Genomic DNA, 13,275 nt, shown 5'->3' with positions numbered 1-13,275 from the left:
ATGGATGGATGGATGGATGGATGGATGGATGGATGGATGGAACCATTGCTCCACCTGTTTTTCCACATTTCTATATTTTAATAGCTTTGTTTGTGTAAAGCTGTTTCGTGACAACATCTGCTGTAAAATGTTCTATATAAATAAACTTTGACTTGACTTGGAAAATCTCAGTCTAATCTTGATAATTAAGACCACCAATGCCGGTAGGAGTTCTGGGCCCTTGAAAACATTCTGCACCATGCCAAAATTTTCATAAACTTAGGTTTTAAGTATGGATCTGGTCATAGATCCATAATCTAAATGCAACAAGCTATGAAGCAAGAAAACTGTATATCCATATGCTGTATTCAACTGGCCAACTGAGACTTGCTTTTACCATGTTAGAGGTTCATTTGATAATGCTGAAAATTAAGAGACTGGTATAAAAATTCTTTTAAAAGGCTGTCCAAACTGCAAAGTGCAATAAAGAAGTATTGTTGGTATTTTCTTACATTTTCAAATGTATTTCATAGATATATTTACATATATTAATTTTTCTATGGTACATTTCTATATGTAATATTTTCCCATACTTTTTAACATAAACGTATTTGAAATGCATCACTGCTGTTAGAACAGAACAAACAAGAAAACATCGGTCTTTACTTTTAATGTAAGTCAATGGAACCAGACTTTTTTCCGAGCCATTTTGGGGCATTGCTTTTGGTCCATTCATCATGAAATTTACATAACATATAAAGGACTACAGGCATTTTCAAATTATGCCAAAACCTGAAAAACAACAAAAATGAAGATACACGGTTTTGTTCTGACAGCAGTGGTATATTTAGCTAAAATGGTAATATATTCTGAAATGCATGCTAGTTTGGACTGTATTTCAAATATATAAACACATTTTTTTCTCTGAATAAGAGCAGGTCTGTGGTCTGTGGTCAAATGCTCAGTGCTCTAATGGTAAACTGAAGTCCGACAGGCAGCTCATTATGTGGCTGTGTAAGAGGTTAGAGGTAGGCAGACTGCTGCATTCTGTTAGACACAAAATCAATCTAGCGGTGAATGTGGGGGGCTTGACCCAATACAGCAAGTCCCAATCAATCGCTGGAAACTGGGCCTTATCTGTGTGAGTGTTGAACAGGGTTCTGATGAAAGCCTCGTGCTAACAGTCAGCGTCAACAGTTGGTTTAATACTTTGGCAACGAACAATCAGAGTCAACATACTGAATGTATTCCAGACAAAACAAACACAATAATGGCCCAAAACAGCACCGTCCCTGTCAGCCACCCAGCTCTGGGTTTTTAATCTCGCTCTCTGGAACGTAATTAACTGTAGTCTGCGGTTTTAATTAGCTGTATCAATGCTAACACTAACGAGGGGCTGGGGAGAACAGGAGGAAGCTCTGAAAGTTATCCTCATGTAGCCACAATCGAATGCGCGCAGGGACAATGTTAATTATTTAAATCCCGGCCATAATGATGTGCATCATGTTTATGGGGAAGATAAAAGAGCAGGTGGAGAGCAGAAGCGCTGCAGGGTAATAAGGAGCTGATGGTTTCTATGCTAGCCCATCACTTACCTCTGCATGCTTGCACGAGAACTCAACCTGGCCAAATAAAGGAGGAATAGAGGGCTGTCGTTCTGATCAGAAGGGCCTAGGTGGTGGAGCGTCCAGTGCAGTCCTATGCATGTCCCAGCTCAACTGGGCTAACTCTGTGGGGCGACTCTATTGAGCTAACTGATGTTCCCCAGGCACAGGTGGAATTTAAACAGGCATCCCGGAAAGGAAGCAGGGGTGCTGGATAGGGATGGGTACTCTTTTAACCACTTAGGAACTCAGTATTCAAATACTGAAATAACTATTTGGGTACACTTCAAGGCAGGAAGATGGAAAAATGTAGAGGCTTTAACAAGGCCGTGAAATGTTACACTTTTTCTTGTATTTGTGAGGATATTACGCAAGTACACAAGAACATGAGTGCTTGAAAGTGTGCGCATGGTCAAGGACTCAAGGCAGAGATAGCACAGCTTTATCGCTAATGAGGCTAACTAGTCTAGCTGATGTTAGCTAGGTCCAGAAGCAGTGGAAACACATTCCTCTGACAAATAAACATCTTGGCACATCGTCCACTGAGGGCCAGACAGTAGGCAGTAGACAGATGTAAACAGTAAGTGCTCATCAGCATCTGGCGATTTCAATTTGTGTAGAAAAATGCAAGTGTTAGCAACCGGATAGCTGTAGTTTGAGCTCCTCTGAAGAGGCAGCCTCTGGTACTCATCCAACAAAAAAAAACAACAGATTTCCCTTTTACTTTTGAATAATAAAGCATGTTTTCTGCTTCCGCTCTGCTCATTTTTGTGCCACTGATTGTTTTTGCCCTTTTTATACCAGAGCTATCACCTAATTTAGCTGCCATATGTTCATTTCAGCCAACGTTCTTTTTTCTGAATTTCTACAAACACCATTTCATTTTATAGTAAATGAGTTTGGGCTGGTTTATGTTTATGAACAGACGCCTACAGATCAACACAGTAAAGGAGCTCATCTGTGATCCTGAGTTTAAAGCCAGTTTTTATTCAACTTAAACTTGGAACTAAGTTGTAAATAAATCTGAAACTGAAACTTTGCTTGTGTGTAAAAAGTGATTTCAGAGCCACTCGGTTCTCCCTGATGGAAACTGTTTACCTTCAGTGTTTTGTGCTTCTGATCATTTTAATAGACGTCAGCGTCACTAATTAATGACGTTCTATTAAAAGACTGGTTTACCAAGAGAGACGCTGGAGGACTTTCACCTGAAATGAGTTCATGAAGCCAGTCTGGTTATAAAAATGATAACAGGACATCAGAGCCAGAATTACTCTTTTAGTACTTTTACTTTTGATACTTAACCCATTTAAGCGCAAATTTTTCCCAGACATGCAAATATGCAAATCATGTGTTATTAGCAACCCTTTGAAATAATCAAGCATTATTATTTCATCAATTTACATGCTAAATTGCCCCTAGGTGTGAGTGTGTGAGTGACTGTCTGTGTCTGTCTGTCTGCCCTGCGATGGACTGGCGACCTGTCCAGGGTGTATCCTGCCTTTCGCCCGAAGACTGCTGGGATAGGCTCCAGCATCCACCCGTGACCCTGACGGAGAAGCAGCTTAGAAAATGGATGGATGGATGGAGAAAAGTAGATGAAAAAGTGTTTTTTAATATCGGTCACAATTGTGACCGATGGGCTGAAATGGGTTAAGTGCATTTGAAGGTGAATACTTTAGTACTTTAGTGATATTTTACCTTGGGTGTCTCTACTTTAACTCAAGTACATGGTTTGTGTACTTTGTCCACCACTGGCTATTCCACAGAATGCTTACAAGTACATTGCTTGGGGCCTGAGACATTGTTTGAGAATCATTGTTTGAAAATCACTATATCGGGTACATGCAATGCGTCCTAAGGTAAATAGAACCCAATGAAAGCTTATTTTTCTGGTTTTCCACTATTTTACTATCATTAACAGTACATAAAAGAACTCAATGCATGTTGGTTCACTGGTCATTTTGCATTGTAAATTTAATGGCTACATTTGGGTTATGGCTTTATTAGACATTGCGCCCCTTGGTTCATATCACCACTGCCCCTCTTCAGTTCCCCTCTGTCACTGGGGTGGGACCATCAAGGGTTCATCTCATTACCTTCAGTCAGGGAACATAACTGAACCATAATCCACTGAAATGATCTGTTCTAAGCTGTACTGACTCCACACACCTCGCCTCGCCTCCAGGCTTTTACTCTACTGCTCTGTTTTAAAACATTCGGTTATCTAAAGGTACAAATACAAACTTTTCACCTGGAGGAACTGATTTAAGGTGCACAGTTGGACCTTTAAACTACTGCTGTACCTTTTGAGGGAATATTTCCACTGTTTGTACCTTGATGAACGAAGAATGTGTCTGCACAATTCAAGCCACCCTGAATGACCGCTTACATCTCAACCATTATGCAAAAAGCTTTAAAAATGGTTTCATTTTCCCTTCAGCATTAGATGTTAGTGGGTCATGCTTTGAGATCATCAACTACTTCTAATTATTATTAAAATGATTATAACATAATAATAGCAAATGAACAAATAAATTGTGTTGTCATTTCTAAATTACTTTGCAAGTCATTTCCTTTCGGAACAAAAGGAATAAAAAATATTTACTAATAATAAAACTATTCATGCAACTGGATTGACCACCAGAGGGCGCTGCTCGGAAGTGCTCAAATGGAGGCTAGCTTGGCCTCTTTGCCAAATCGCATCGATTTGTGGTCAGAGTTACATGCAGCACTCAGTGCAGACCACCAAACAACTACCCTCTTCTCCTTGTGAGTTCGAGCTCAGTGATGGTTACCAAGACAGACAGAGGCGAGAGGGAAACATCCCGTCGGAGCTGCGGTATAAATCAACACAAACAAGCACAGACAGTCTGTCCACATACGGTAGAGCCATCCCAGAAGAACTTGCGCGTTCCTAGGAACTCGACGTGCTGTCAAACTCAAATAAACACTTGAAAGTAAGAGGAAGATGTTGATGAAGCAGTTTCGCAGCACATTCTGTCTATGGTTTTTGCCATAGAGGCTCTATGTGTAGCATAGCCTTGCAGGCAGCCACAGTAATGGCTCAAAAATGGATAATGGAAAAAAGCAAGCCATATCAAACATGCAGCTATAATGAAATCTGTACATATTTAAAGCTGTGAGACTGTGTTCACTCACAATAACAGGGAGGAGCATCAGCATCGTTAACTCTCATCTGCTAGCAATGCCATAGCAGAACCACTTTTGGTTCCCTCAATAAGCTGCTGTTGTGATGTGTTCTATAGTGCAGCACTGCATCTCTCCACCTCATCAGTTTTCATTTATCACTACAAAATCCAGCATAAATCATGCAAACATTGGAAATCCCTGTGGTGCCAATCAATCCTGACTGAATCCTAGCTACTGAGCTATGGGCTAATACATCATATGCCAGTAATAGTGCAACTCTTACTTTGATTGTTGAACAAAATCATAAAGAAAACATCGATTGTGTCTCAATTCAGCATAAAATGGACACCACTGACAAGTTTTATCCTCTCAAGCAGAGTGACGTGGCCAAATTTAAGGGTAGATATAGGGCTCCAAGAAGATATTCAACGTTCTAGCATTGACTTTAGCCTTATTTCTGCACCGGAAGGGAAAACTGACCCCAAAAATACAACCCAAAGCAGTGGTGGTTCCTCTCATCTTCAAAATACATCATCAGGAGGAGGTTTTCCAGTCTTTAAACTGGACAGCCCAAATCTACAGGCTCCTCCTAGGATATAATTAAGCATGTTTAAACAGATATTGAAATGGTTACGGTTGTTTTTCTTTAAAAGCAGGTTAGCCTGACAGGTAAAATTCTTAAATCAGGTCGATGCATCTAATATGGTTCATGTTGAAATTGTTGTAGGCTTATTCTAAGGTGACATAACGATGACGTAACTTATTTCTAGGCCATTTTGACTTATTTAAGCTTTTTTTTTTATTTTATTAAATATAATTCTTTCACTACATCGGCACATCATTTTGCTTGTTTTCAAGCATATTTCTTAAAACAAACAATCTGCCAATCTGGTGAGATCATTTTACTTGATAAATTACTGAAGGCAAGTAAACAACATCTAAAAGTGTCTCAAAATAAGCTTCTAACAGTTTCAACAAATATGATATGAATTGATTAGACTTAAGGTCATTTTACCATCGGAGATACCTTTTTTTTTTTTTGCTTTCGCTGCTTTTGGAAGAAAACCTTGTATCTCCTTTTTTGCTGTTTTCCAATTTTTGACAATATTTGAAAATGCCTTTTGTCCAGGGGCTCCCAAGTGATGCAACAGTCTAAGTGTTGGCTCTGTCATCAGGAGATCACGAGTTTGATCCCTGGTGATGCTACAGCCGTCCGTAGCCGGGAGTCCTAGAGAGCACAATTGGCCTCACTCTCTCTGGGTGGGCAGGATGGCCCCCCTTCTCCCCCCATCACTCAAAGCGATGTTAGTCAGTGCAGGTGTCTGTTAGCTGACGTAACAATTGGCACTTTCCTCCAAGCACATTCAGCTGTCCAATAACGTTGTATGAGCGGCGGTTCGAAAAGAAGCAGTGGCTGGTTTCACAGATCTCGGAGGAAGCCTGTGCTGCCTTCACCCTCCTAGCATTGATAGTATCGTGTGATCGGGGGAGTCCTACCTGTTGGGTGTAATTAGAGACGACTAAACTGGGGAGAAAACTGAGTAAAAATCCCCCCAAAAATGCCTTTTGTCCTTTACATTATGGCTGAAGTTCATGATCAATCAACCAAAAGAAATGGCCCAAAATTACCCAGAAAAACGTCTGGTTCCATTGACTTACATTAAAAGTAAATCTTTTTCCATCTCCTATAAAGTTACTATTTTGGAGATACGAGGTTTTTGTTCCAACAGTAGCGTTATTCATGAAACCAAGCGTGGTTCTACGGCACCTTTATTTTTAAGAGTGTTAGCGTAGGGCAATGGCCACAAATAGGTTATGATACAATGTGCCAAACTTGGCATCTTTGTGTCTGGGCTCAGTTCAGGAACTGGACACCTGGAGGAACTTACACAACACTATTGATTCTACAGTAGACCAGGGAATGGAAGATCGCAAGGACATTCGGTGCCAGAGCTGATTAAAAACCCATGACCTCAAGGCTGCCATTGCACATCTGAGACGACTCACTTCACACCTCCGGTGGGGCACTGGGTAGCGGGCTGTGGGCTTGCCGGGGCTATCTGGCTGTCATGCCCTGGCATCAGAGACGCCCTGTGCCTCCGGAGGAATCCACTACACTTCCAGCCCCACAACAAGATTCCTGCCACAAACGGCCCAGGGCTAGTGGACCACGCCAGGCCGGCAGACGGTGAGGCGGTGTGTGGCTCTCCACAGGACTCACTCACCACTGCCAAAGCGAGAGGGACTTTTAACACTTTTGTGGCCAAAATCTTCTTCAAGGTCCTCATTGCTTTGAAATATGTAGTTTTCCATTTTCCAGGCTCACCACCAAGCAAAAGTGGAGAATATATTTTAAGCCTCGTCAGTCCGAGCAGTTTAGAAGATGAATGCTGCTTTCGTTTTATTAATGGGCTCCACTTAAAAGGTAGCTGTTTGAAGATCTCTCTCTCTTTCTCAATCTCCTGGGTCCCTACCTCCGCTGTGCAAGTTGTCAGGAAAGAATTAAATCCTCTATAAACCCAGACTCTTTATCTTTTTTAATATCACCCACTATGAACAGAAATCTCAGGAAACAGCCAGGGCATCATATCATTGCCATCCCACATAAAGTAACTGCTCCTGCTGTCAAGACAAAGGAATCATTCTAGCTGCATCTAGTCTAGCTTGTGTGAAGGAACCTCCAGAACAGTGTCAGCAGCAGTTTATTGCATTTTTCTTCTGAATATAATCCAGTACTAAAGTTAGGGATATGAATCTGAAATCTGCAAGCAAGCGCATCGTCAGCAAGAAGACTAATGCACTTTGTTTCGCTGCCAAGAAAACTCCACCACAGAGTTGGGTGTTGTTCCAGAAGCATGGAGCATGCTGCTCATTTCTTAAAGGTTCCCTTTCTTTAAGAATAGTTCAGCGAAAAACCAAATGTATAAAATTCTCCACTTACGCCAGATGTTCATGATCATTCTAGATGTGTTTGGTGTCTAAATTTTGCTCAATTACTTTAGAATTAGAGCTACAAGGCTAATGTTTCTAACACTAGAAGTCAATAGTCACCCAAATCTTTACTGTAAACACCTCCCCAAAATTTTTGTTCTAAATGCTCAAACTGCATCTAGGTCTTTATTAAGGTAGACTTGTTAATGTGGTTTAGGACACGGCATGACTTACTGTGAACCATACAATTAGACATTTTAGACAACCGATGACTCCTCCGCAGAATCCAACTCCCTTTCATAAACACATACTCACTGTATCTCGCTGTATCTAATTAGACTCCACACAAACACCCTCATTTGATAGTTTTCCATTGGGAATTTCAAGAGCTTAACATTTTGGGTTTTTTTTTTTCAACTCAAACTTAACAATGAAATGAAAGAATTACTACAATACTCGTTATTATTTATATATATATACATATATATATATATATATATATATATATATATATATATCGCTGTTATCAGAACAAAACCTTGTATCTCCAAAATGGTAACTTTACAGGAGAAGCAAAAAATACTTACATACATACTTTGGGCCATTTCTTTTCTTTTAGTCCATTCATCATGAAATTTACATACAATCTAAAGGGCAACAACAGTTTTCAAATTATGTCAAAAACTTAAACAACAAAAATGGAGATACGAGGTTTTGTTTCAACAATAGTTATATATATGTATATATATATATATATATATATATATATATATATATATATATATATACACACACACACACACACACACACACACACACACACACTCACCGGACACTTTATTAGGTACATCTTGCTAGTTAAAGGTTGGACCCCTTTCGCCTTGAGAACTGCCTTATTTCAACAAGGCCATTCTCTGTAAACCGTAGAGATGGTTGTGTGTGAAAATCCCAGCAGATCAGCAGTTTCTGAAATACTCAGACCAGCCCGTCTGGCACCAACAACCACACCACGATCAAAGTCCCTTAAATCCCCTTTCTTCCCCGTTCTGATGCTCGGTCTGAACTTCAGCAAGTTGTCTTGACCACCTCTACATGCCTAAATGCATCATAAAAGCAATTGAGCAGGTGTACTTAATAAAGTGGCCGGTGAGTATATATATATATAATATCCTTAATGGACACCTGGATGCTGTTTCAGCAGGTCAAGAGAAATTTCAGGGATGTCTTTGCTGAAAACATTTAGGTGACTATTGGCATCTAATGTGTGTTAACTACTTTAACCTCATAGCTCAAGCACTAAACTAGAGGAGCAAAATATGGACACCGAACTCCTCTTACCTGATCTTACATCCGGAGAAAGTGCGAAAGTGTGTAGGTTTAATTTTTCCGCCAAACCATTCCTTCGGATCCTTACGAGGTGCATGTGTTATAGAACCGATGAACCTTTCAAAATGAGCTCAGCCTGGATTTGTGCATACATTCTCACGCAGCAAGTAATGGCAGACCAAGCAATATCCACTGGGCTACAGCTTATGAACATGGTCCAGTGCTGTGTAATGACTGGTTGCTTGCATGCAACACTGATCTATGATTGGTCAACAACTCAAGGTGTGGCCATGACGTGGGCAGACACAGCTGTTAGGCCGATGGAACTTACGAGAAAAAAGACGGACAAAAAAAAGTATGAAAGGATGGACTGAATGCCAGACGAGAAAAAAAAAACTACGAGCTACGGTTGCAAAACAGAACTACGTACATTGTCTGCAGCAGGGTCTGCGAAACCGTGCAGCTAGTCTTGGAGGGGAAGTTCCAGAACAATCCGGGCCCCATCTAGCAGTACAAAACAAGAACCGTTGAAGTTTGCACTGAGGATAGACAGAAAGAGCATTTATATTTATGGATTCTAAAACATTTTTGACTAAAGACTGAACTGTGGATGCAAAACAAGCAGATTTCCCCTCCACTGATCCACTGATATCTCCACGGTTCTCTGCTGAGGGAAGAAAAGAGGCAAAAGCAAGGCTGCAGTGTGATACTAAAGTATACATGAGCAGACAAGATTAGTCTGACTTTCTTCAGTCCAAATCTAACAGAGAGGATTCTAGCCTGTGAGATTTATCACTCCGAGGCCAAAAAAACTTGGCAAGACGGCGTCTGTTGCATTGTTATGTAACCCGGAGTGGGAGCTGCATCTGAGCAGTCGCAGCGTTTGTAGCTGGAGACATCCAGATGACAGCTATCTCGACAGTCGTATCAATATTCATTGGCGAACTGTACGATTTACATTATTTAATATCCTTTCCAATCCAATCCACCCTGTACAGAATTAGGACACGGTATCTGATGCAAATCCACCTCCAGCGCTGAAACATGTCAGGCAGTTGAGGATTGAGGACGAGCTAAACTGCCAGGCGATCCGCCGACAAAGACGACTAGTGGGCAGACTGAATGTGCACGGGGTAAAAGGCTTGCTGTGCATCGTCACTATGACAGCCGGCTTGACATGCTTGAGGAATTATAAACCATAACAGAAATGCAAACATAAGGAAGGGCTCAGAACTCACAGACGCACACGCCGGACTTTTCTGACCGGACTGTATTGATTAAAGCTGAACGAGCTGCTGAAAAACAATTAGGATGCTGCTCAAGATATTACGGATTCCCACTGGTGACATCCCCATCAACGAAATAATGCATGGTTACAGCTTAGTAAGGCATGGGAAACAAGACAAATATATCATGGCCATGGTCAAGCAAGGCATGGGAACAAGACAATAAAGTTGTGGCCTTGAATTAGTAAAGTGTGAGAATGAGATAAATAGACAACAGAATCATGGCAGCAAAAATGTTCTTGATTCTGTTTATTTATTTGTTGATTTAGCAATGTGAGAGAACAACATAAATAAATCATGGCCACAATTAAATAACGTGTGGAAACAAGATAAATAAGTCATGGCCACAATTTATTAAAGTAAGGGGGATGATTAAGAAGTGGTTATGGCTTAGTAAGGATGTGTAAACAAGATAATTAATGTGGTAGTTAAGTCATGGCCATGACTTAGTAAAGTGTGGGAATGAGATACATAAGTTGCAGCCACATCTTAGCAAGGCATGGGAATGAGACATGACATGGAACTAAGTAGTGCCATGACTTAGTAAGGCAAAAGAACAAAAGATAGTTTTAACAATAGTTGTGGGAACAAGATAATTAAGTCATGACAAGAACTTGGGAATGAGATCATTTGTTTAGTTAAGTCATGGGCACAGTTTAGAAAGTTGGAATTAGATCATTCAGTGCTGATAGTTAAGTCTTCACTACTATTTAGCAAGGTATGGAAATGAGATGATTAGGTTGTGGCCACCTCTTAGTAATGTATGAGAATGAGATAATTAAGTAGTGCCATGACTTAGTAAGGCAAAGCAACAAAATAATCAAGTGGTGACCGTTATGATAATAGTTGTGGGAACAAGACAATTGAGTCATGGCCACGACTTAGTAAGCCATTGGAATGAGATAATTAAGTTGTGATAACAAAGTTGTGGCCACAATTTAGAAATGTGTGGCAATGAGATAATTAAGTTGTGATAGGTAAGTTGTGGCCATAACTTGACTACCTCATTCCTACACTTTACTAATTTGTGGTCATCCCTGAATTATCTTGTTCCCATGACTTACAAAGTCAAGGCCACATACTAGAAGCCCATTCCAATGCCTTAACACATTATTTTTATTAAGATGGGAGGTCCAGCAGTGGGGCTTCATGTGATTTATCTGTTAGTACTTAGACACAAAACCACACCGTAAATCCGTAATATAATGAAAATGTTACTAATGTCAGTGTTTTAAGATTATATTGATTTGATTGTGGCTTATGCATATAAAACTATATAAACTACACGCACTACCATGCAAACTAACTGAGCTGTTCTTACGTTTCTCAAGCTTTAATTCATTTGGAACCACACCCCGACTAAGCCTTTCCACAAAGAGCATTTGAAATATTTCCAACACATTTCATAAGCTTATTAAGCGCTTTCACAAGATAATGACAAGATTATCACAGCATAATCATGACAGTCAAGATAAACCTGAAAAAAAAACCATTAAAAATCTAGACAAACTGCCCACTGCTGTTATGCTGTTTTGGTGGCGCTGACGCTGCTGGCCTGGTCACTGCAGTTTTGTTATTGTTATCGTTTTCCTCCCCCATGTTTCACAGCGGGTGAGCGAGGGAGCGCTGGGAGGGGCTGCTGCCTTCATAATTCAATTTCTAAGAGCTCCGACCAATTGAAAGTGACCATGCGATTAATTTGAGCCTCACTTTGAACCATAACACCAGCGGAAAGTTCCACAGACCTCAACCTGCCCCAACCCCCCCCCACCCACCCCAGGCCTCAATTATTATATGAAGTGCCGCTAGCGATTAGGTAGCTGGAGAGAACAAGACTGAGAGCCGTTCTTATCAGTTATTACAGAGCCTCTAAAAATATACCCCAAGCACGCGTACACAAGCAGAGACCGTTAATCCAGCAGAGTGCCTAAGACACCTGTTAAAGCTCCGGCCCTAACGCCTTAATGGCAAGTTCCCAGGGTGCCACTTGATGGGCGGGTTTGGCACCCACCCGGTGGCCTGCCGCAGTTATTTTGCAGGTCAATAAATTCAACCTGACGACCTACAGCCACCTGCCAATGCAGAGGCTGCTGTGGTGTAGCATTGCATAGTATAGCGTAGTGTAGTGGGTGGAATCTGGACCACTCTGCCAGCCTCAGTGTTGTTTATGAGCGTGTATGGCTTTATAGGTGTGAAGGTCTCCGTGGAGGCTTTCAGTTAATCTGGACCAAAATGCGTCATGTATTGAAAGTATAAGATCCTATAACAACATATTTAGCTTCTACATTGCAACATAGTGACTAGAACAGGACATTTCATCTGCGGTCCAACAGAACATCAGCCCAAGCTCACAACACACTCACATGCACAGGCTGGATGTCTGTACATTAGCTGATTAAACTTCACGTATACAGTATATTCACAGAAGAACTTGAAGAACTGAACATTAGTGTGTCCTACCTGAAGGCTTTGGGCGTCTGCTGCTGCTGCCGAATGGATTTCGGAGTGTTTTTTCGCTTCTTTCTTTCTCTCCTCCTTCTGTGTCTGGCTCTGTGTGCTGGAGAGATGCTGTCTAGCCTATGAGGGATGTGCTATCTGAACTCGGTCTCTCTGTTCTGTTCCTCCCTCCCTCCCTCTCTCGCTCTCCCTCCCTCCTCAGTAATAAACAGAGAGCACGTGTCATCCTAGACGATGCAGCATGAGGGTACAGCAAAGGGGGGGGGGGGCAAAGAGAGAGGAGAGAGAGAGAGAGAGAGAGAGAGAGAGAGAGAAAAGAAAAGGGAGAGGGGGCAGAGAGGAGGGTGGGAAAGAGAAATATACACGTATATACAAGAAGATGACATAGATAATGAAAGAGAGTGGGTGGGTGGGGGGGGGGACAAAGAGAAAATGAGAGGAGAGAAAAAGGAGAGCGAGAGAGAGACAAAGAAAGAAAGCCAGACAGGAGAGAAAGAAAGAAGAGTGGGCAGATTGAGAAGAAAAGGAAGAGAGCAAGTTGA

General features: G+C 41.2%; 1 protein-coding gene across 1 annotated transcript in view; it reads right to left on the bottom strand.

The window, feature by feature from the left end:
* ndrg4 (NDRG family member 4) overlaps nt 1–12,894 on the bottom strand; it is a 71,906-nt gene extending 59,012 nt beyond the window's left edge. Inside the window, 2 exon segments of the mRNA XM_037540683.1 lie at nt 9,421–9,494; nt 12,737–12,894. Coding sequence (XP_037396580.1) covers nt 9,421–9,494 — 74 coding nt within the window. The 5' untranslated portion in view covers nt 12,737–12,894.
* Between the last annotated feature and the right edge of the window lie 381 nt (nt 12,895–13,275).

The sequence above is a fragment of the Pygocentrus nattereri genome, chromosome 8, assembly GCF_015220715.1.
Source record: "Pygocentrus nattereri isolate fPygNat1 chromosome 8, fPygNat1.pri, whole genome shotgun sequence".
NCBI classification, from domain to species: Eukaryota; Metazoa; Chordata; class Actinopteri; order Characiformes; family Serrasalmidae; genus Pygocentrus; species Pygocentrus nattereri.
Note: the sequence above shows the minus strand (reverse complement) of the source record. Positions and strands in the feature narration are given on the sequence as shown.